Raw genomic sequence first — 24,415 nt, forward strand, 5'->3', positions numbered from 1 at the left:
AAATTGCCCATATTGAACATTTTGATGACAGCTCTACGAAAGCAACTAACATAAACACAGAAAAATGACAGAATGGGATACCCAGCATGCATAGAAAGTTTAAAACAGGGAAACTGCAAGAAGGGGAACAAAGGACACCTGGGCCTCAGCCCTGGAAGGGATCAGCTTAAGGAGTTAACAGGTGGGCTGGGTGTGTGCGTCCGGCCAGCAAGTTCTTGAGGCTGAAGAGACAAGGGGCCATACTGAAAGGAGACTGTGACATGTGACCACGTCCCTAACACTGCTGGGTGGGATGCTCTGAGGCCACCCGACTGTGTAACAAATGTGTCCCACCTGTGGACACACCACAGGTACAGTCCAAAGAGCTCCCATTTCATCTGTACCCACAGGAAAGTCCAAACTACGCAAGCCGAAGTGGATTTTTAAATTTCCACAGGCAGGAGACCTCCTTAGAGAAGCCATCCAAGTGAAAGAGTCCCCTTTTATAAGCTTTGCCCATCTCAGTAATTCCTCAGAAAACAACTACGTAATTTTGTGACAAGTTAAAACAAATAGCCAGTAGCATCCATTTATTATTTATTACCATTAATTTATACTCTTGGTACAAAAATAGTTTAAAAAGTCTACCAAAGGAATATAAAGCAAGCAAGTACGCCTGCCAACATAAGCTCATGGACATAAACAGGGTCAATCAGCAGACACCAGGCAAATAGGGTGGGCCTTCTGTGTGGCTTAGTCCAGAAGGGAGGAAGACACTGAGAGAAGACATTCTGGCTGCTCAGTGGTGGTGTAGCCCTTTAATTCCAGCACTCAGGAGGCAGAGGCAGGCAGATCTATGTGAGTTCAAGGCCAGCCTGATGTACATGGCAAGTTCCAAGACAACCAGGGGTACATAGAGAAACTCTGTCTCAAAAAACAAAAAACAAACCAGCCAACCATTCCTAGGTGACAGTCCCTGTTTACAGCAGAGGATACACTTTTCATTTCATGTGGACCTTCCCAATATTAGAAATGATGCCTGCTTTCCCCAGTCATCAGTGGGGAGAAGACAGTACCTAAGGGGCAACAACATAGAAAAAGCACTCGGAACTCCTGGAGCCGGGTGGTTGCCTGGACAACCAAGCACCATGCACATACATCTGCATCCCTAGCCATACCCAAGGGTATGATGCCCTTGTGAGAATCCACAGGGAGGAGTGTTGCTTCCTAGCCGCACGCAGGCACACTTCTCTGGTCAGTGAAAGGGCCGGCCTCTTCTGGGTCTGGACCTCAGGTGGCCAGCAGACCTACGAAGCTTTTTCCTCTCTTGGCGATGCAGTTTCTCAGCCTCCTGTTGCTTCTTTTGCTGTTCAGACTAAAAGAAAGTAAGATGAGTAGAGGAAAGGAAAAGAGAAGGGTTTGCTCTACCCCTCGGGATATAGCCAAGGGTGGCCAGTCATGGAGTCCTGGGACCCACACCGAGCAGCTGAGCATCATGCTCTGGCTGCTGGATAACAGCCTTCCCTGGCATTGGCAGCTGGACAAAGACCAATTTCTACTGTCAAAGGAGAAATTTTGAATCCCTGGGCAAAAGGAGAAGCATCCACACACACCAGCCTGACCACAAAGTAGGGGACCCCTGGGATTCTCTAACGGGACTCATGCCTACTTCTGCTTGCACACTCGAACTGTGAGTTCATTCACACAGACTTAAAGGCAAACAAATACTGTAGTTTATCAAATACATATCAAACATGTATTTTATCAAACACATATAAAAATGTGTTATGACCTACACCTGTCAAATAGCTCACTCATTAGGATTGGCTCTAAAGAGCTTTTGGGTGCTAGTGGAAGAGGGAGAGAGAAAAAGAGGGAGGGAGAGAGGGAAGGTGGATGGATTGAACCTCCTTGGAAAGAACAGACTTGCTATTATTAACCCCTGGCAGGCTAGGCAGGTGGCTCCAGGCTCACAGCTCTGAGATGCACCAAGCTGATGGATGGGATGGTTTCCACATGAGTTTTCTATCCTCGTTTGCCTACTTGAGAGGCAGGAATGCTCCCAGACTCCACTTGCTCCCCATGGCGCCCGTACTCTCGGCAGCCGATTAGTACAGAATCCACTGAACAGAGGAGCTATGGAGTCTGAGAACACACTGAAGCTTGGTGGCTAGAGGGAGGCTGTTGGGTGGCTGGACAGGGTGAGGCCTGGCCCCACAGACCCCAGTACCCGCTACATGTGAAGCTTTCATAACATTTGATACAATGCAGATATTCAGCAGTGTTTCCCTTTTGAAGAAACTATCTGAGTGTAAAGAGTAGGTTCGGGAAGTGAGGGAAGGAAGGAAAGCAACTCCCGAAGCCAGAAGAGCCCATCTCCACATTCTGGGAGCTTTCTGCCTGGGCTTCTAAATATCACTCCAGGACCATTCCTGATGATTGTGTCTCCGGTGCATTTGCAAAGTAAACCCTTCCAATTCAGTGTGAAAGCCTCCCTGTGCTCTACCTGAGGTTCCCTTATTTACTGGGTGGGGGTGGGGTGGGAGCCGCAACCATATCCTCCTGGTTTACTCCTTTGGTCACAGCCAATATGTGCTTTTAAAAATAAAAACATTATGTCAGCTTGGTGAGGTGGCTCAGTAGGTGAAGGTACCTGTCCCCAAGCCTAATCTGATTCGATCCCCAGGGCCCACATGTGGAGGAAAAGACTCCACAAGGTGCCCACTAACTTCCACATGCATGCCACACACAAATAAATAAAATCTATAAAAGATGCTGTACATCAGCTTGGGCCTCTGCTTCCTGACACTGATTAGCTTGCTTGCCATGGGCTCACAGGCACCTCCTCCTCTGGAGTACTTACTTTGGGCTGATTCTGTAAATGTGTCATTTGCTCTGTTTCCTCAGCAGAGGGAACTGCAGGGAGACCCAGGGCTGAGCCCTGTGGAGGTTCAGAGCACTGCACTGGCTTCCTGTGTTAAGAAGGAGACCCCAGAACCTGGGAGCTGCACCTGCCCTGCAGACCAAACTGCACATCAAGATCCTTGCAGAGATAGCACAGCCTTTTAATTCTGATGAGTTTTGTTTGTCTAGGTGTGCTCTGGTGAGCATTGGGAGCAGGAGCAAAAGAGGGGGAGATATTCTGCAGCTGCGAATAAGTTTCTCTCAAGAGCCTCCCCACTCCTGAGACAGTGTCTATGTAGCCTAGACTAGGCTCACACTCATGCTCTTCCTGCCTCACTCCACGAGCCTGGATTAGGGTTAATGTTTGCACTATCATGTCTGGCTTACAAGACACATTTCTTTAGATACTTTTGGAAATGATATGCTGAATCCAGATAGACAGGATGCTAGGAGCTGTGAGGTAAGGGCTTTCTAGAGTCTTCATGTGCAAGTGTGGCCCTGTTAGAGCACTCAGCAGGGCAGCAGGCAGTTCTGGGCCAAGAGCAGCCAGAGGAGCTGGGAAGAGGCCTCTATTGTTTTGCAGACAAAGCTCCCCGCACACAAAGGGCTATCATTAGCCTCTGTCCCCAAGGCTGCCCTGGGGGAACCATGCCACTGTGTCACCCACTAATCAAGATTTACGGGGCAATTAGCAGTTCTCTAAGTCAGCTTTTCCTCCTTCTCCTTGTTCCTGCCAGACTACCCTACAGCCCTCAGTAAGAAGAGGAGAGGATATATGCTAGCTGCTATCACATAAGCAACAGCTCTGATCTGAGCATTCGTGCAGACAGCCTTCCTGAGAATTCTATCGGCACTGCAGAAAGCACCTATGGACAATACTGGGAAGCTCCATGATTTTATCTGATATACAATAAACATAGAATAAAAAGAAACTCATATAAACAAATACACAAACATGTCCCTAAACAAATTTAATGCAGATATACTTAATAAGTAAGAGCATTCCAATCAAGTAATAAAACATATAAATCAAACATTAATTGACAGTATATTCTCCCAAAGAGTATATTCTCCAAAGCCTCCATTTGATTCAGCTCTGATGTCACTTTAAGTAGTCTCAGGGTATCTTTTCATTTTACCACAAATTTACAAAGTGACATTCAACTTGGTGCCTTCTGACTTAAAAGTTCTGTGGGGTGGGGAGGACTGTGTTTCTCATTGTCCAAAGCCGGAGCCTCTCAACCAGCATTCTCCCACTGAGCTATCTTCCTAGCTCGGAGACAACGGTTACAGTGAGAGTGAGATGGTTACAGACTTAGTGAACATACTAGAAAGCCCTGATTGGCTTGCTGAATCCGGGAATGCAGTTCAGTTGGGGGTGTTACCTAGCATGTGCACGGCCTGGAGGACCAATAAGAAGCACAAAAAGGAGAGAAAAAGAAAGAAAAGAAAAAGAGTGAGGGAGCAGCATGGGTGTGCATGTCCTTTTCTGTTGTGTTTTCCAACCTCACTCAAAGATTTAAGCAGATTACCAGCTCAAAGGGCTCACAGCTACTGCCTGTCTTACCCTGTGCTTGGAGTGGGGGTGGGGGAGTCTACACATGGCTGTAATCACGGAAGAATAGCAGTGCTGCACCGCAGTCAGCCGGTCAGAGCCACACAGAGAAACAGTGGGTCTATTCCTAGAGATGGGTCCTGATGGAAGGTGAGATAAACTTACCCTTTATAGGTTACATACAAGAAAACTAACCATAAGCCTTGTCAACATAGGTCATACACTGTTCATTTGATTTCAGAAAACAAGTCCAACATATCAAGTAGTTTTAGCTTAAAAATTCTGATAATATTTAAAAGGACAAACTACAGACTGGCAGAGTTTTGGAAAACTGCAAGAAATGCACTGCTAAGTCTGTGTGCCTGTGTGAAACACACAGCTTCTCCCGTGTATACTGTTAAAAATTACAGAAATACACACTTAAAAAAAGAAAAACTAGGGGTGCTTTATGGCAAGTAAATGACATGTCAGTTTAGAAAAGGAGCTGGCGGTGGGACCGCAGCTGCTGTTGTAGTCACTCTTCTTACCTGATGACTTTGTTGAGGAGCCTGACTGCAAATGAGAAAATGCTTTTTGAGAAGAGACCATGTTGTTTTACTTATGAGCTAAGGGCGAATACTTAAGCATCTTAGTCCTCCCACAATGTGCAGAGGCATCATTGCTACAGCCAGCATAAGAAATGGATCTTCAGGACAATTTAGAACAGAGTACCACTGGCTGAGAAAACATGCTTGGAAATGGCTGTGTTTGGGCAAGCCAGATGGGACCATAACAAAGCTAGTCACTTTCTAGTCTTTTCTAGGTAACTACTGGGTTGATCCCCTTCCTTAGTCTGGGCTCTTATGTAGCTAGGCCACAGAGACCCAGAGGAACACAGGTTACCAAGCAGCGCTGACCCAGCATGAGGCAGCCTTTCCTCATATCTTCTCTGACCCACGTCACCACTTTCTTGGCTGTCACCCAGCAGGGGCTCCAGCTAAAGAGAAGCACTGGAGTAGGAAACAGAGCTTCCTCAAGGGGAGAAGCTTGGGAAAGCCAGACACATACCCATAGCTTTCCAGCAAGACACTACTTACCCTCCTGAGAGTAAATGTCAACTGCTTGCTGCCAACAGTGGTGTCCGATACATTCAACGTCCCGTGCTTTGCCTCAAGTTTCAACCGCTCTTCAAGAGTCTTGCTGTAGGAAATTTAAAAGAAGGACACATTAATTAACATGCTTTGACTTACCATTTGGAATAAGATTTAATTAGGATAGATCACATGAAGAAAAGTCTTTCATGCACATGGTAAACAGTAACACTTGTCTAACAGAACCGAGAGAGATAGACAGAGAGAGAGAGAGAGACATGGCTGCCCTCAAACTGTCATTCCCTGTAAGTACATTTTAAAAACAATGGCTGACAAAAACACTAATTAGTTCAATATTTAAGGAACTAGACCTCAATGGCTGCCACTTATCTCACTGAATTATATTTTTGAAGCTAAAATGCAAGGCGCACTGTGTCTGGCCTGTGGTTTCCTGTGATAGTCGGCAGCAATGGCGAGTCTACGTCACTCTGTATTTAAGCCAGCGGGTGGACATGCAGGCCCCTCATTCACCTTCCATAAGGCACTGGGTACAAACTGAGTTCCCAGCCCGAGGGCTACCGATACTTCCGGTTTTTCCTCATCAGCCTTAGTCAATCCCCATCTTCTGCACAGTCAACTGAACACAAATCCATTTTTTTCTTACTGGCAGGGAACAGAAACAATTTCACTTTGGTAAATTCTACCCGATTTTTTTCCACTGAGACATCTGTTGTTATCTTTAAGTTTTTTTTTTTTTTTATTCATTAGCTTATTTTATGTAAATGAGTGCTCTGCTTTCATGTACACTGGAAGAGGGAATCAGATCCTATTACAGTTGGTTGTGAGCCACCATGTGGTTCTGGGAATTGAACTTAGGTCCTTTGGAAGAGCGGCCAGTGCTCTTAACCACTGAGCCATTTCTCCAGCTCCTATCTTAAGGTTTTAACACATTTTATTCCAGAGCTGAATCTCAATTCACTTCCTGATCAGGTTTTTCAAACTATTCTAGTCTCTTTATACAATAGCTATCTGTTACTGTTGACTGATCTGTGATTAGTTTTCTTCTTTATAACTAAAAATCCTTCCACTGATCTCCATTGCTGGTGTGTGTGTGTGTGCATGTACACCTATACCGAGACAAAGACTTTCACTCTTTAGTACAAGCTGGCCTTGAACTCCAGGCAATCTGGCGTCAGCCAGCCTAGTTCTGGGAATATAGGAATGCACCACCATGTCTAACTCTCCAGGATCAATATCACACTCAAATTCCAAAGCAGCGAAGATACACACATTACCTGCACATTACTGAAATGGTTTATCATAAATCAGAACACCACCCCCTCTCCCATTAACTTGTTTTGTAGTGGGAAAGCGGAAGTAAGCCTACTTATGTGCAGTAAGGTTCGGACTGCTCCAGAGCGGCTGCAGCACACGCCTACCCCTCTGACGAGACCCTAGGAGCACAAAGAGGGAACCGGACAGGAAGACACTGGTTCCTTTGCAATTCAGTGTCCTCCTCTTCAAAACAAGCAAATTCAAAAAAAAAAAAAAAAAAACAAAAGGAAACATAGGGGCAACCTTCCTTTCCCACCTTCCCTCTTCAAGGGACCATACTGAGGACCCCTTACTGACAGGACAGAAAGCAGAGTTGACTGTGAGATGTGCTTGCTCCCCTGGAGTGATCTCTGTGACTAATTCTGGAGTGGAACCCTGCTCCTGGGGGCGCTGCCGCACAATGAGGTTCCCCTGAGACTGTGAAGCCGATGTTTGATGTTCACACCACGAGGAATCGAGCTCACTTTATAACTACACGTGGTGTGCTAGGCACACCTTCCCCACAGTCTGAGGCCTAAGTGGTTAGCATAAAAGTGGTGCTCTTTTCTAGGCGATAATGTTATTAAGAAGCACTTTTAAAGCACTTTTCATCTTCAAAGTTCTTTACAGACTAACTAATTAATCCTTTCAACATCGCTGAGACAGAAGTATTTATCCTTTATAGATGGCAAAAGGGAGGTAAATGTTAAATGACTTGCCCCGGGCCATATGTGGATCAAGTCTGAAATCAGGGTTCTGGGAGGGAGTCTGCCTTTCAGGTGTGTGTCAGAGCCCAGATTTATGCACACCACTCCAGGAGACATGCCCAGCAAGTGTTCTCAGTGACAAGTGTCCACATGACAAACTGGAAGAAATTAAAATCCCGTTTCACCTTTTTAAATAACCCCAAATAGGCAGATTCCTCAGCCTGTTCACGTTTGTCCTTTTTACAGCTCCAAACGGTGAGCTTCAAAGTTAACAAGGATTCTGTACAACCATGGAGCCACCGAGACAAAGTGGGCCACAGAGAACCTTAATTTGGGAAGTAAAAGACTTTTCAAGTCAATTGTGGGAAATTATTACTCTTTTAAGAATGCCCTGACTTCCTCCACTAGGGCACATAACTGCCTTTCTCCCAATGTTCTCTCCTCCTGCGCCTGTAAAAACTTGTTCTGTCTAGGCCGCTCCGAGAGGCAAGCTGAGTTTTAGGATGAGCCATGGCAGAAGATCAGAGACAGCTGGGGATGGTGTGCAGACTTCTACATTAAAGCAAGCTCGGCTCCCTCCCTTTGAACATCGGCTTGCTGAGTGTGGCTGCCACCCAGCAGGTCAGTGTCTGCTTCTGGAGTGTGATGGTCAGAGAGAAGGTGAAGGACAGACACAGCTGCAGCAGCACTGAGACAGGATGAGGAGAAGCACGCAGGAAGGAGATGGACTGGCTTCCTTTCAGTCTCCTTACATCCCCCTCCCCAGGCACTTTCTAATTGGTATAGTTATGTATTTCAGGAAAGAAAATGTAAGACAAGGTAAGAAAAACACTATGGTGGTGATTGCCAAAAGAAGACACAGGAATTAAGATTAGAAGCTGAAATACCCAGCTTCCCAGGGTAGGACATAAGGGCCTGTCAGGGGAAGAACATAAACGATTAGCAAGGACACCTGAATATAAAAAAGAAAAACGGGCATAAACTACAAGGGGGAAAAAAATCAAATGAGATACTTATTAGTTCCCCCCGGAAAGGAGAATGACTTACTTCTTTGAGGTTTAAAACACACATATACTTTATAATTTTTTTAATTAGCAACATTTAATTAAAAATCATTCCTCAACCAGGTTTTTTAATCCCTCTGCAGGGGAGGGTAGGCCGAAGAGCAGAAGGCAATGTGCCTCAATGTTCCTCAACACAGAATCCATGGTAAATGGAACCAAACATACACAGTGCTTTAGTATTTTAAACAATTAATTTTAGGTACCCTGAAATAACTAATTTTAGGGGCTCAGGGGCTAAGAGTATTTTCTGTTCTTGCAGAGTTCAATTCCCAGCACCCACATCAGCAGCTCACATCTGCCTAAAACTCCAGTTCCAGGGGACCTAACACCCTCCAGCCCCCACAAGCATTGTACACATAAACTCGTACAAGCATACATACTTACAGACTAAATAAGTAAAATTTTTAAAACAACTGACAAATCTCTGCTTTTCCTATAAAGGTTAAAAACACTCTCAAAATTGCTAGTTTGCAAATGGTGCTTCAAAGGCTCCAGTGAGGGGGATCAATTCTAGCAGCCAAAAACGGGGATGCCCCGTTTCAGTACACTTAGCACTCAGCAGCTGCTGCAGCCATGGGCGAGCATGCACTCTGCTAAGGACAGCCTGGCAGGATCTGTGTCATGCACAGCTTTTGATCCAACACAGGTCATGGAGAATATGAATATTCTGAAGAAAAACATTCTGAAGAAATACGTGAGTACATTCATGCCCATGAGAAATGGAAAGGCACAACCAACCTACAGACACACCAAGCAGAAAGGCTACATAGAGAGCCATCCTAAGGGCTATTATGCAGCCACCAAGTGGGCTTAAGATACTCACAAGCAAAATTTCCAAAGCACACTGTGAGGAGAATAAGTTAAGCAACATGACACGACCTGTGCATGCTGAAGGAGGAAGGCACTACTCATGGGAACAAAGGAGGATGCTGTGAGCACACAGCAGTGCTTCCTGATAGCTGCACTCTTTGAAGTTATAGTTTGTGCTCATGTATATGACTGGCACACGCTATCACACAGTTCTTAAAATATGGGACTAATGTTAAAATTACAGCTCTGAAGCTGGTCCTGGTCAAGAGTGCCTGGGATTTCAGCACTTAAGAAGCTGAGAAAAAAAATAAAGGAAGAAAGAAAGAAGTTGATGCTCTAAGTGTTTTCATTTGCGGTCAGCTCTCTTTCACTATCAGTGAAGGGAAGCTGGCTAAAGGGTGACAATGAGCCACAGACAGATAACATGATCACCCTGTTAAGACACTCACTAAGATCTGCTAAACATTGGACTGCAGATGAGGTCCTCAAAGGCTAGAAACACTTTAGAAAATCTATGAATTCCCCAAACCTACCCCAGAGCACCAATTCAAAGAACAAACACCTACACAGTGGAGAAGTCACTCAGCAGCTTCTGTTCCTCTGTGTTGTGTCCTGCATGTCTTGGTTGCCCCACACACCCCAAGTGGCCCATGTGCCTAGACCCCAGCTGAGGCCAGCAAACGTGGTTCTCATCTTCCCATCCTCTGGTCCCCCAGCTCTAAGGATGCACACCTGCTCTGAGGCTATTTTCTTGCCTTGGCCCTGCCCCATTGCTACCTGCTTCTTTAATAACCCACTGTCAATCAACTTCCTTTTTTCACTTCTCTACTACCCAGTTCCTGAGGTTGAGTCTTCTGCCTGTAACAAACACCCTTTCAAGTCTAAAAGATCTTCCCCAACAAGCTATGGGCTCTGAATCTTCGTCACCACTCCTCTTGGGATCAACTACACTGTTTATGCTTAAGATCGACTGGGCATTAACCAGTTCAGTCCAGTCAGTCATTTGGTTTGAGAGAGTCCCAGAAAGCAATCCTCAGCAAGACCCTGTTAACCTCTGTCCCACGGCCTCGCTCCTGGTTTTCCCTGAGATCTGCTCTCTTCCCTTCCTACCTCACCCTTGTTGCTCTATGAATTGCAATCATAGACCTATACACAATTAGATGGTGGCATCTCTAAAAGTCAATGCATTACTCTGCACATATTATGTTTTCTAAACAGATGTATGACTTTTATCAGAATCAACAAACGCATTTTCCCGAGGGTTCTACTCTTACCACATTATTCTCAACATAATACAGACTTTCATGTCATACAAAAAGGGCTAGTGTCTCTCAAACCAGCACATGCCATGAGCCCAGACTTATGTCTCCATTTGCCCACTGGACAACACCAAGAAGACAGAGGCTCCATAGAATTCATATCTGGAAAACCCAGCTCCATGGTCTGAGTGTTAGATTTGCTTCACTCCACAGGGAACGCGCTAGACACGTCAACGGTACCCTCGGCTGTTCCATTCCGCTTTGGGGTGGAACAGTGCTGTAGTTGGCGTCTGGCCCCCACCCCAGGGTCTTCTGTGTAGCATCCTGACTCTGAATCTGTCAGCTCCTCCTGCCTCTCAGCTTTGGCTCCATCTCCTTTCAGACTCTCTGACAGTTTGAGTGGCTCCTTAGGAGAACTCTTCCATACCGCTGTTCCAGAGCTGAGGTATTTTGCTATAGGCTTATGAATAGGGGCCTCTTCTGCTTCTGGGCTTCAATTCCACTACAAACACTCAGTGTTGTTAGAGAAAGTGTTTGTTTATGGAGGGGCTGACGTGGATGGATGTGGTGATGTTAATCTCAGCTGGACAGATCTCCATGGCTCTCCAGGGCCTGGCAGGACCAGTCCCCACTCCACTGAGTGTTCAGTACCTTTCAAAAAACCAGTTCCGACATGACTCTCACTAAGACTTTCTTGGATTTTCCCTAAATCAAGCCCTTTCTTTCTTCTCTGTCTTTTGCACACATCTCTGACTCAGAGGACACCTGCTAGGATAGGAGCAACACAGATATGTGTCCTTCCTTCCTGTCCTTAGGGTCTAGGAGGGTCTTAGCTCATTCATACCAGGTACTCCTTAGATGGTTGATGAATGGATAGTAGGCAGATAGAAAGCTGATTAGTGGCTGAATAACTCACAAATACAGTTAGCAACATGCAAAGCTGAAAATTTGTGTTATGGGCACGTGTATTTATCTAAAACTTGCTGACTACTGACTGCATTTACTTTTTCTGTTATAAAAATAATTTTCAAGCTGGGCAAGTCTAAGTGAATATTTAAACACAATACACCCTATTTTGATGCTGTCTCTTCTGGACTGCCTTGTGGTGACTCACGGAATTAACATAAGGAGTCACTTCAGCTCTCTGAAGGATGATGGCTCAATGCTTTATTAAGCAGGACTAAGATCTGCAAGACCAGGATTTGCCACAACAATCCAATTGAGACTAGCATTCAGTGAGCTGCTTTCGCCAATGCTAGCCAACTCCAGGGGCTTAGTCCTTTAAGTACCATGGCCTTTTTAGGATCATGCAAGCACTCTTAATTTTACCAGCTCTTCTCAGAGTGACTGTTTTACTAAGAATGCTTTACTAAGAGCTGAGGTGCTTCCCCCCACCCCTGACAAGAGTTTCTTTGTGTAGCCTTGACTGTCCTGGACTTGATTTGTAGACCAGACTGGCCTCGATCTCACAAGTGATCTGCCTGCCTCTGTCTCCCTGAGTGCTGGGATTAAAGGTGTGTGCCACCGAGTCCAGCTTGTTGTTTATTTTTTTGTTTAAAAAAAAAGTTTACAATATTTTTTTAGTGTGCAGAGAGGGAGCATGTGTGATACAACTTATACTAGCCAGTTCTTTCATTCCACCACATGGGACCTGGGATCAAACTCAAGTTGTAAGCAAGTGTCTTTACGCACAGAGGTACCTCGCTAGACCTGCTGTTTATTCTTAAATTTAAAAATGTATGTGTAATCTCTCTGTATGTGCACACACATGCGCGCGCGCACACACACGCGCGCACACACGCGCGCGCGCACACACACACACACACTGTGTATGGAGCATCTACAGAGGCCAGATGAGGAGGTCAGGTTTCCCCAAAGCTGGAGTTACATGTGGTTGTTGAGCCTCCTGATGTCAGTGCTGGAAATGAACTCAGGTTCTCTGAAAGAACAGTAAGCACTCTCAAGTATGGAGCCAATTCTGCAGCTCCATTAAATAAAAAATTAAAAAAAAAAACCTTTAAGAGTTAAAAAAACAATTATTTTGTGAGTCTCAGTGTTTCACCTTCATATATCTATGTGTACCATGTGCAGGCCTGGTTCTGCAGAGGTCAGAAGAGGGTAGCAGATCCCCTAGATTTAGAGTTTCAGATGGTTGTGAGCCACCATGTTAGTGCTAGGAACTGGATCCCTGTCTGTTGCAAAAACAACATGTGTTCTTCTGAGCCATCACTTCAACCCCTAAATACAAAGTTTTATCTTTGTTTTTCACATTAATGTCTAGCTCCAGGCCACAGGAAGAATGTTAGTGAGCTCAGTCACAGTCCCACCCCCAAATGTGGCCTAATTCCAGTAGTGACACTGAAAAAAAAACAACACTGCAGTTTCCTATCAGTGGTTACCAGGAAAATCAGGTCTTCTTGAGCAGACCATGAAGGGGAAACTGGCAGTCCGTCTGCCCATCCAGTGCCTATTCTGGTCCAAACACTCACTGGGAGCACACGAAGCAAGACAAACCCAGCAGAAGGCCTAACAAACAATGCACTCTGCAGACACTTCCCCAGTGTCTGTCCAAACACCTGGTCAAAGAGGAACATCTAGACAAAGTAAGCTGCACAGCTGTGCACCTACCCTGCAAAGCTATCTTAGCAGCTTCTCAAAAGGCTAAGCACAGAAGGCAATGGGACTGCACTTCTGCTCAACGTAGCTAAAAACATATTCCAGCCTGAGCTACAGTTAAGCCTAAGCCAACTTGGGCTTTCTGTAGAGTGAGACTCTATCTCTAAAAAACGAAACAAACAACAGTCCCCAGACAAAACCCTATGTGTGACTGCATATGTGTGTTTAGTATCACTAGCTTCTTTACAATGCACCTTTATTAATTAGAACACAACACATGTGCTCCTAGATGCTAAGTGCTGTCCCAGGCATATGTAGACAAGCTGTTCAAGTGTAGACATGAGAAAGGCATGGCTGAACCCCACAAGCAACATGGATGTCATCCCCACCTCACCTTTTCCTCCTGCTCTCTCTCTCTCTTTAGTTTTTGTTTTCTTAAGACAGGGTTTCTCTGTGTAGCCTTGGTTGCCCTGGACTTGCTCTGTAGACCAAGCTGGCCTTGAACTCACAGAGATCTGCCTGCCTCTGTCTCCCTGAGTGATGGGATTACAGGTGTGAGCCACTGTGCTGGGCCTCCTGGACTTTCTACAAACCACCTTTTCCTAAATGGAAAACTGGGTACTGGAGAAGCTCAAGAGATGGGGTACTGCCTCTGCCTAACTACCCTGGCCGAGTCCTCTTTGGCCTCACAGCTGCTCCCAAGGGCATCCCAGCTCTTCTCTTCAAAGACCATTTAGAGCGCCCAACATTATTTCAATGCTCTGCTTACAGAGTATCAAATGGAAGATGCACCATTTGATACTTGACAACTGAAAATTGCTCAAAACAATACAGCTCTTCTAAGGGTTGATGTTTTTCCATTATGGTCAATATTTATAACACAGAACCATCTAAACCATGGAAGGTGGACAGCTGGGAGCACTCGGCATATCACATTGCCGCACAGCTATCACAAGCAGCAGCATCTCCAGGACAAGCTGTCTTCCCACGCTGAAACTCTGCACCCACTAAACATTCCTCTTTTGCCTCGGCTCTGCTTGGCAGTCACCACTCCTTCTGTCTCTCTGCAGCTGACTAATCACCTGAACTTTTCATCTTTCCATTCAGCTGCAAAGGGCTTACGATTTCCAGCAAATTTTTGCGTAATTTTCTAATAATCAGGTAACTGAGACAGAGTAAACATGACAAGATTCTTGCGTTTGTTTGGTGTATTTGCCTACGTGTGAGTGCACATATCTATGTGTGCACGTGTGTGCACAGGCTGGTGGCCACAGCTCAGCTTCTTCTTCAACCACTCTCCACTTTGCTTCTTAAATTTGATTATTGTTATTATTATTTGGGTTTTTGGAAACAGGGCTTCTCTGTGTAGCCTTGACTGTCCTGGACTCTCTTTTGGTGACCAGGCTGGCCTTAAACTCACAGAGATCCATCTGCCTCTGCCTCCTGAGTGCTGGGATTAAAGGCATGCACCACGCCTGGCTTAAATAAATTATTTTTGAGATGAGGTCTCTCTATATAATCCTGGCTGACCTGGAACTTACTATGAGCCCAGGCTGGCTTTGAATTTGTAGTCCTCCTGCCTCTGTCTCCTGAGTGCTGGGATTAAAGATGTATGCTGCTATACCTAGCTTCTTCTCTTTTTATTCTTTTTTGAGGTATGATCTCTTACTGAACTCAGTGTTTGCAGATTTGGCTAGACTGACTGGGCAAGCTGCAGGAATCAGTCTGTTCCCAGGCACAAACAATTGCATCCAACTCTTTTACATGGGTGCTGGGGAATCAAATTCAGCCCCTCACACTGGAACAGCAAACACTTTTCCAGTTGAGGAATCCTCCAGCCCTTCATCTGGTTGTTAAAAATAAATTCTGGGGCTGGAGAGATGGCTCAAAAGTTAAGAGCACTGACTGCTCTTCCAGAGGCCCTGAGTTCAATTCCCAGCAACCACATGGTGGTTCACAACCATCTGTAATAAGATCTTATGCGCTCTTCTGGCATACAGGTGTACATTCGGATAGAGCATTCATATACATAAAAATAAATAAATAAATAAATCTTAAAAAAAAATATTTTTTGTTAGCCTATAATTCCAGGACTCAAAGTGAGGTGGAGAATGGAGAATGCAAAGTTTAAGGCCATCCTGGCCTTCATAACAGAACTTTCTCAAAAGAAACAAATTAACTAAACATCACTTTGGTTAAAAGGCAAAAAAGGTGTTGCCTCTGCTACTGCTGTCTGACCTGGAACAAGGCAAGTGCCTAGAGGCCGGGCATCGCAATAGAAAACTAGGGGCAAGAGTACACTTTCTGGAGGCTAGAACATGTTAATATATAAAAACTTCAAAAAATTGTTTAACAAGTGGTGAGGATCCAGTGGCTTTACCAGTGAGTTTCCTGCTGGGTTGGGGGTGGGGGGCTTCCCTACTTCACATCCCCACAGTCTCCTCTGGCACCCACCACCCTGAGAGAACTGTTGCCATCTTTGGGGTGATGTGTGAGGAGGGAGATCATGGCTGGAATCCACAGTGCTACTCACTTCATCAGCCTCTGCTTGGTAGCGGACTCTTTGAAGCTTCTGAACTCTTCTCCTGCTTTGATCTCATAGAACTGGGGCTTCAGGACTGTCTGCTGGTCCTCCTTCAGCTGCTCCTGCCGCTTCACTCTTTCCTCTTGCTGCAGGAGTCTGCGTTGCTTCCTGACTTCTTCAACCCAGTCTTTTTCATCATCTGAGCTCTCTGAACTTTCTGCATCGCTGGGTTTTCCTTCTGGTTCTTCCTCCTCTTCCTGAAATTAATAATAGTGATAAGAGCTCTTCCCCCAGCCAAGCACAGTCCATTAGAGGTATCAGCCCATCAGAGTATGTGACAGCTGCTACGTCGCACAGCAAAAGAACTGCCTTTAATTAAGAAGATATACTCCAGGCTGAATGTCAAGCAATTAGTATGCAATTAATTACTTCTCATGTACAATCAGAGGCTTTGTAATTCACAGAAAACTGTATGTTAAAGAAGCAGTAAACATATAGTATCTGTCTTTGTGAAACGTCATGTTTTCGCTCATTTGAAGTCTTAGATTTTATATGGAATACACTTATGAGAACATACAGAATCAGGTATGCACATATGACATTAGAGTAGAAATACAACTTTCTAGTGGAACAAGCGGACTCATAGGAGAGGAAGGGGTGAGAAAGGTTGGAGGTATGGGGAAGCCTGATCAATGTAGACTTGAATCAGAGTGTCCTTATGTGACATAGTGCATGTACAGTGCAGAAGAAAGGACTTTAAAACAGTCCAACAACAAGAAGAGGCCACCCGAGCACAGCGAAGGGTGAGCCTTACATTCTTGGGAAGCTCCTGCTGCTCCAGGAGTCTCAGCTGCCTCTTCCTCTTCTCACTAATCCTCGAGACAAGTGGGTTGAGAAGCCTGAACTCTTCACTCTCCTCATCCACTTGGAAGTCGGGGTTCTCAAACATGACTTTAAATCGGTCATCTGTGAGGATGTTAGGAAGGCTCTGTGAGAGAAAAAGGGACCAGTTTAAGTCAGTACCCAAATAAGAAAAAAAAATCTCATTAGAAGATGGTTTTACAAGACTTATTCCATAAGGTTTAGACTATTAACATTATAAAATGTCCAAAATTTCTTTAGAACTGGTTTCGAGAGCTTTCTAACTGATTCTAGATTTTACTTTCCACCAACAAAACAAATTCTATTGACATACTTAACAGCTGATTGATAATTCTTGGCCATTATACATAATAATCTAAGAATGAACTGTTGAGTTAATGTTTCTTATTATATAAGAAAGAATTTTCTTGGCTTTTGTTTGAGTCAGAATCTCTCTGTGTAGCCCTGGTTATCCTAGATCTCACTATGCAGACCAGGCTGGCCTTGAACTCACAGAGATCTGCTTGCTCCTACCTCCCAAGTGCTAGGATTAAAGATGCATGTCACCACTGCTAGGCTAGATATGGCTTTTAAACTACAGCTACCATACTGATCTAAAATAAGAAAGCTTTCCAACATCACACTCACAATGTAAGAAGTCTAAGTTGTCAGCTAGCATGGTGGCATAGCTGGCAGTGGCAGTTTACTGACTCCAACTAAGGAACTATGAAATTCCCAACTGTGAAAGCTGGGACACGAATTATAAGGATGACTCATTGGCTTTTTTTGGACCATGGATTATTCTAAAGGGCACAGTACAATCTCTACATAATAAAGCTTTGGCTACTTAGATTCATTTGCATAGCTCAGAATTGACATTAAATTCCTTTTTATTAGCTGGGCATAGTGGCACATGCCTTCAGTCCCAGCATTTGGGAGGCACTGGCAGAGGCAGAGGCAGAGGCAGGCAGATCTCTGTGAGTTGAGGTTAGCTTGGTCTAAAAAGCAAGTTCCAGGACAGCTAGAGCTACACACAGAGAATTCCTGCCTCAAAAAAAGCAATAAAATAAAATTTCCTTTTTATTTGCACTTTTTAAATAGGAAGCTTTCTAACATGTATAATAAATACAACTGCTCACTGACACAGATAAAGGTCATCTCATACTCAGGGCCTGGAAGCCAGTGGAAACCAGCCACCCAGGAATGACTGATTATAAATCAGAGTGACAGCCTGGAACTGAGGAGGGAAGGCTAGCCTGTTTGTGATGGCTCTTACTTCACCAAATAGACTATTTCACTGGTTGATGCTCCATTTCTGAACTAAATTCTGAATGACACACCTCTATGGCAGAGCTACATAAAAACACGGCAAATCACAAGACATGGAGGAGTGTGGCCCAATTACTACCTGCATGAAACTCTAAACTGATAATAAGCCCTTAAGTAAAATTCCAAGAGAGACCAAGTCCAAAAGCCTTTCTTAAGTAAATAACATTTCTAAAATAAAGCAAGGAAAGAAAAGATACAGTTTTGGACCCCAACTTCATAGGCACAATGTGTTTGCTACAAAGCATGGGTGAAAACATGTTCAGAATGTACAAAGGGTGTTCAGAATGTATGAAGGATGTTCAGGTGTGTGAAGCATGTTCAGATGTCTGAAGCATGTTTAGGTATATGAAGCATGTTCAGATGTGTGATGGACATTCAGGTGTGTGAAGGATATTCAGGTGTATGAACAGCATGTTGAGATGTATGAAGGATGTTCACGTGTATGAAGTATGTTCAGATGTATGAAAAGTGTTCAGGTGTGTGAAGGACATTCAGGTGTATGAAGCACGTTCAGAGGGAAAAAAAAAAGGGGGGGGGGTATCCAATAGAAATATCCAAGATGGTATCCTGAAGACATGGCATGGAGGAAGAGACTGGAAACTAAGTAGGTTTCAACAAACAGAAATTTGAAGAGAGGCGCTGGATGGCTTAGTGGTTAAGAGCACTTGCTACTCTAGCAGAGGATCTAGGTTCTGTTCCTAGCACTCACACTAGGCAGCTCACAACTATCTGTAGCTGCAGTTCCAGAGGATTCAACATCTTCTGGCCTCTGTGGTTACATGAAGGCAAATAGTGAATAAGTGTGTGTGTGTGACATATATACATACACACACATACATACATACATACATATTCAAGCACATACATAAACACAGTATAACATTTTTTAATTAAAAAGAAATATGAAAAGAGCATTTCAACTGACTGAGAAATAGTGAATCATCTGACAAGAGCAAACCAGCAAACAATCAATGCCAGACTATAAACACTCTCAGTACGCTATGACTGCTCTTCCAAAGACTCTATTCAGAGAAAGGGGCAGGAGAAAGGAAGACATGATGATAAAGCTAGAGTGCTTTAGGGACTGCAGCAGACACTGGAACTGTGCTCTAAGAGGCAGCAGCCGCACAGCGGGTGGCACAAGGCTAAGGAATGGACTAGAGCCATTGGAAGATTCAGCAGCATCCTAGGCAATGATGAAGAGAGGCAGGGCCTGAATTAGGGTGATGGAAATCAAGGAGTGGGACTGACACCAGCCAGGGAGCAATCACTGTGAAACACATTTCTACAGATGCAGTAGCTGGTGAGATGAGCGTGCTAAGGGTTAAACACGGGGTTGGAAACAACTCCTAGCTGTCATCTTTTAGGATAAAAGATGTGGGCTAGAGCAAAGGGCAAGAAATGATGTTCACTTCAGACTAAGTATGACACACACATCATCCACATTCTGACTGACACTCTTCAGTCTCGGGAACAGTGACTCACACAGGGACTCAGGACACAGGAGGGACTCCCAGGCAAATTTTGGAGTCACCTATGAATGTGGGAAACATGATGCTGGCAATAACCAATATTTCAACTCAAAAATATGTGCCTATTTTTAGGTTAAAAAGCAAAGAAGGAAGCCAGATGTGGTGGCACATGCCTTCAATCCCAGCACCCAGGGACGCAGAGGTATGGAAACTGATGTGAGTGACAGCCTGGTCTACAAAGCAAGCCAGGATGTTGTGGATATAAACATCAAATATCCTGAAACATAGGGCTACACAAAAAAGCCCTATCTCAAAAAACCTAATCAGCGAACCAACCAACCAACCAACCAAATAGGCAAAAACAAAACAACCCCCCCCAAAAAACAAAGGAAAATATATTTAAAAGATATTAATATTAAAATGTATTTATCAAAATTATTATATTTAAAATAAGAGACTGTTAAATAGAACATGCTGTTGGTATTTTAAAGATTTTCCCCCATAATTTAAAATTAAAAAAACTGTCTTGACTAAAGACAAGAGTGCTTTAGATGAATGATTACAAAATAAAAACTCCTTTGACCCAGCTGTAAAAGTATTTCCCTAGGGACTTTTTCTTGTCTAATTGCTTATTTTCATAGCTGTCTTAAAAGAAAAAAAAGAATAAGATAGTGGTGTTCTTGAAGAAGTTTACAAGTGTCTGGCTAGTGATCTGCCTTTTAAACACACACAACACATGCTCAACACTTGCTTCAGTGTTTGGAAAACATGTACATGTGGTGTTCAGCACTACCTCAAAGAATCACATTTGTAGATCTGAGCAGACACTTATTATCTTGTCCCAATATAGAAACATACAAAGACTGTCTGCTACTTAGAACCCTCACCCTCTAGCCCCACCTCTGGCCAAAGAAGGAGGTAGGAGAGGAGGTCTAGTCGGAGTAGGCAGCACTGTGAACAGGAGAGGAAATGAATGCTGTCACCCTTGGGAGAGGGGCTCTCCCAGGCTGTGGTGACAATCCTTAGGTTGCTGAGGCTAGAGCCTCACCTTCCAGCATCTTTACTGAGTTGCTGAGGAATTTTTCATGCAGCACTCTAGTCCCTGACCCCAACTAAGAACAAATAATAATAATTTTTCCTCAAGAGAATTCCTCCTCTCCCACTTCCCCCCAATTCCTAGGTTTCTAGGCTGAGTGGACCACGAGAGCTTTGCCAGGTCATTGCTTGCCCTATTTCAGGAGTAACCCCCTTTTCACTGCCTGGGGAGAGCACAGACCAACGGAGTGTGAAATTGCTGTGAGATCTTGCCTCTTGTATTTAGCCTCGTGAGCCCTCCCTGGGCACTCATCTGATAACTGGAATGTACTCAGGTAGAAAAATATATTCCTTCAGAAACCCAGGGCTCTTCCAATTCTTTGCCCAGTCTAGAGGACATGTACATGAAACAGAATAAACCCCAGAATTTGAAAGTCATCAGTCCAGAGAGACTCATAAGTGAGTTCTTCATGAACAGTGTACAGACAAATACACCTGATACACAGACTCTTGCCATGAGGTCCAGACTTGTACAGAACAAGGGCTGGCTGAGCAGTGATTAACAACACAGAGACTTGAAAGGATTCCTAACTCTAGAGGAAATCAAAGCCATGTGAGGTGACTCGGCTACAAAAAGCATCTGCATAGTTACAACACTGTAAACACTCAATATTGACTTAACCAAAATTACTATCTGGCTTCAGTGGGAAGGAAAAGTCAGCAGCACAGGCCACAGCAAGAAAAAGTTTTATACCAAAATAACCAGCTAAAGAGGTGGAAGCATGTGTGCAAGCAAGGCAGGAAGGGGAGATAGGAGGAGGCATGATCCCAACCCCAGCTGTGGGCCCTGCAGAAACAATCTAGTTTTAAATGTTTATATCACTGTCATTAAAAAGAGCACAAAAATGGCAATAAAAAACTTTAAATGATAAAATTCTGTTACAACTGTTTGATTTTACCCAGTATGTCCTCACATAATCATATTCTGTTCTGAGTGACGAATTATTACTTTACTATAGTCTTAATGGTATTTCTTGATCCCGGAGACTGAGACACCTCTTCTGTGGTTGTTGAGCCCCAGCACATGTGCAGTCTCTCCCCCACAGAAGCCAGGAACAACACAGACTATGGCGACAGAGGGAGACTGGGTAAAAAGGGTTGGCATGTACAAGATGCTGTGGGAAAATGGTGCCACCCACCTGGACCCTTAAAAGCCTAATGGGGCACAGGTGCCTATGCATCTCAAAGCTGCTTGTGCATATGGGAAGCTCCGTTTGCATATGCTAGAGGCAACTGGAATTAATGCCACAAGTTCTAAGTTCCGACAGCATCCAGGCAGTGTTCACTGATGGTCTACATGGTACACTACATGGTACGGCACTTCCGTTGTGGGTTCAGCATCAACTGTAGGTGAACAACTTGTTACTCTATGACGTTATCGGTGGGAGCAGTAACTGGGAACAGCTCTCACCGTCGGCTCCATTAGGCTCCAGCAGGAGCCACGACAGTGATGCTCTGGAGGTTCTGACGAGCCCTGCTCACAGGACTGATGGTCTGCAGTAGTCTGCAACTCTTTCAAGCATTCTGTACTGATAAGGAGGGGCCCTTTCCTTAACTTGTAAGCAGTCTGGTTTGCAGATAAAACCATTAGATGACAAGTTATATAACTGTCTAAGAACAGATTTTTGGGAGAGAATATATTATGCCTGTATTTCAAGAATAAGCCTGTACTCTCATAATAGGGCCTGATTTAGACTAAGTCAATAAAAAGCAATTCAGGGCCCATTTTACTAATAGAGCTTCCTAGAAGAGTTTGGTGATTGGGTGAGGTGGCTATAAAGAGCCAGGAAGAAGGCACTGCAGTTGACAAAAGAATGTAACATTTTTGAAGCTTCTCTTCTCTGAGTCCAGCACAAACAGTTCATGCCCAATAATTATCCCTTTAAGCCAGACTCTAAAGTAAATGCACATATTCCTGGCTGTGAAGTACAGAACAGGTGCTAGCAGGAGTTAATGCTGAGGGAACACAGGGAACAGGTTGTCTGGAAGTAACATCCGGGAAGCTGGAGCCCACAGATTAAGTTAGACACCACCAGGCCCTTAACAACAGGATTCAAATTTCAGTGACCTCCTGTGGTATCGGCATGAAGCGTAAACTCCCACTCTTCTGTGAACAGGAGCCAGGCTCATGACCAGCAGCCATGATGGTGCTTCTTTCACTCCTCTTGGTGATGTGCCCCCACGGTCACCACTTTACACTCTACATGGCATGCTGTTGTCGGCACTTGCATGCCAAGTTAAACCCACTTCACAAGGCTGATAATTAACAGAGAGGGAAAGAAGAAAATCTAGCAGGGGGAAGCAAGGAGGGAGGGAAGGAGGAAAGGAAAAGAAGGTACAGGGGAAAGAGATAGGAGTGGGAAAAGGGACATTGCTACTGGCTAGGACTTTAGATGCAAACTGAGAAAACAGTGTGAGGTGAATGTCTCAAAATAAATCAGAAAGCAGTACTAACAGAAGGTAAGTATCTCACTTGGAATAACGCCAGCAAACCCCTTCCTATTAAAGGAACTCTCAGAATGGCTAGAATGGGGCTCAGTGGCGCAGGGCTTGCCTGGAATTAAACCAAGGGTTTAATTCCAGCACTGCAGAAACGAATACGCTCTTGGAGACAGTTAATGATATTAACAGTGCCATGGACAAAATTTCGTAAAGAAACAATTTACCAGGACAAAGAAAACACTAGGTCCATACTGAAAGTGTGGGAAGACACAGCAAGCATTTTTCAAATTATTCTTGACAGTTTTTACAAAAGTTAAACGCGAGGGCATTTTCTACTGTTTTGATTAACAGTATAGAAAAAAGGCTTCAGTGTGCCCACTTTCATTTTCCTGGACCAGGAAAGAGTTCCTGAAGTTCTGATAAAACCATTGGGGGAGGAGCAGTGGTAATTCTTCACCGATGATGAACACTTCTTTGTGTGCTTCCAGCTTTCAAGGTCATTTCTACCATTCTGTATTATACTGCCTCCACCCAACCTCAACAAGAGACTTCCAACCGAAGTGTGGAGGAGATGCTTCAGTTGGTCAAGCGTGTCCCCCAGCACCTACATGAAAATCTGGGCATGGTAGTGTGTCCCTATAACCTCAGTGCCGGTGAGGTAGAGACATTCAGAACCCAGGGGCTCACTGGCCACCTAGCTTAGCATAATCTATGGGCCCCAGGCACCAGTGAGACAAGAGTCACAAACATCAGTATGGATAGTGTCTGAGGACTGCCTCAACAGTCAGTGTGTGGACACAGACATAACGACCCTGCCCCAACATGCAGTCTCCCAAAGGGGATGATCAACTTCTGCATCTTTATCATCACAGTCTTGTTAGAGGGCTCTGCCATATACCATGCTGCTCAAAACTGAGAAACTGAATTTAAAGTAAGTATTCTATGACAATGTTGTGCCGAGGACTCTGATCAGAAAGAAAGATGTACATCTACAGTCTAAATTTGCTCCACTCACTTCCTCTAGGAGCTTGAGGCCAAGAAAGTACAATGATCACTTCCACGTGGCTTGTAAACTAACACTGTGAAGCTGAAAAAGTCATAGGCCAACCATCCTCAGGGTCAGCTAACAAGACCAGCATGAGTGCTCTGGGAGAATGCCAGCAGAGCCACATATTTGCACCCTGGGTATACACACTGGGTCACACACTCTGGTGGATATCAGGAAAGTACAAACTACAGTACAAAAATGTAAATTTAAATGAGTAAGTTCAAGTCATTGTTCAGTAAGTTTATTATTCATGCAGTAGAAACAGAAACATAAAACCATCTATGTGTTTTACTCTAAAAGGGCTTCTGAAGATTTAATTTACTTGAAGAATCTAATAGGCCCACATGAGAGGCTGCTGGGAAAGGC

General features: G+C 44.4%; 1 protein-coding gene across 1 annotated transcript in view; it reads right to left on the reverse strand.

Moving 5' to 3' along the window:
• Positions 1 to 876: 876 nt before the first annotated feature.
• The window catches only part of Nol10 (nucleolar protein 10), an 85,159-nt gene continuing 61,620 nt past the window's right edge, over positions 877 to 24,415 (reverse strand). The window contains exons 18-21 of the mRNA XM_055625403.1: positions 16,617 to 16,790; positions 15,812 to 16,059; positions 5,515 to 5,617; positions 877 to 1,354 (exon numbers count right to left, since the gene is read on the reverse strand). Of these exons, the coding sequence (XP_055481378.1) occupies positions 1,235 to 1,354; positions 5,515 to 5,617; positions 15,812 to 16,059; positions 16,617 to 16,790 (645 nt within the window). The 3' untranslated portion in view covers positions 877 to 1,234. The remainder of the gene's footprint in view (positions 1,355 to 5,514; positions 5,618 to 15,811; positions 16,060 to 16,616; positions 16,791 to 24,415) is intronic.

This window comes from Psammomys obesus, unplaced genomic scaffold (assembly GCF_907164565.1).
Source record: "Psammomys obesus unplaced genomic scaffold, mPsaObe1.curated_primary_1811, whole genome shotgun sequence".
Taxonomy (NCBI): domain Eukaryota; kingdom Metazoa; phylum Chordata; class Mammalia; order Rodentia; family Muridae; genus Psammomys; species Psammomys obesus.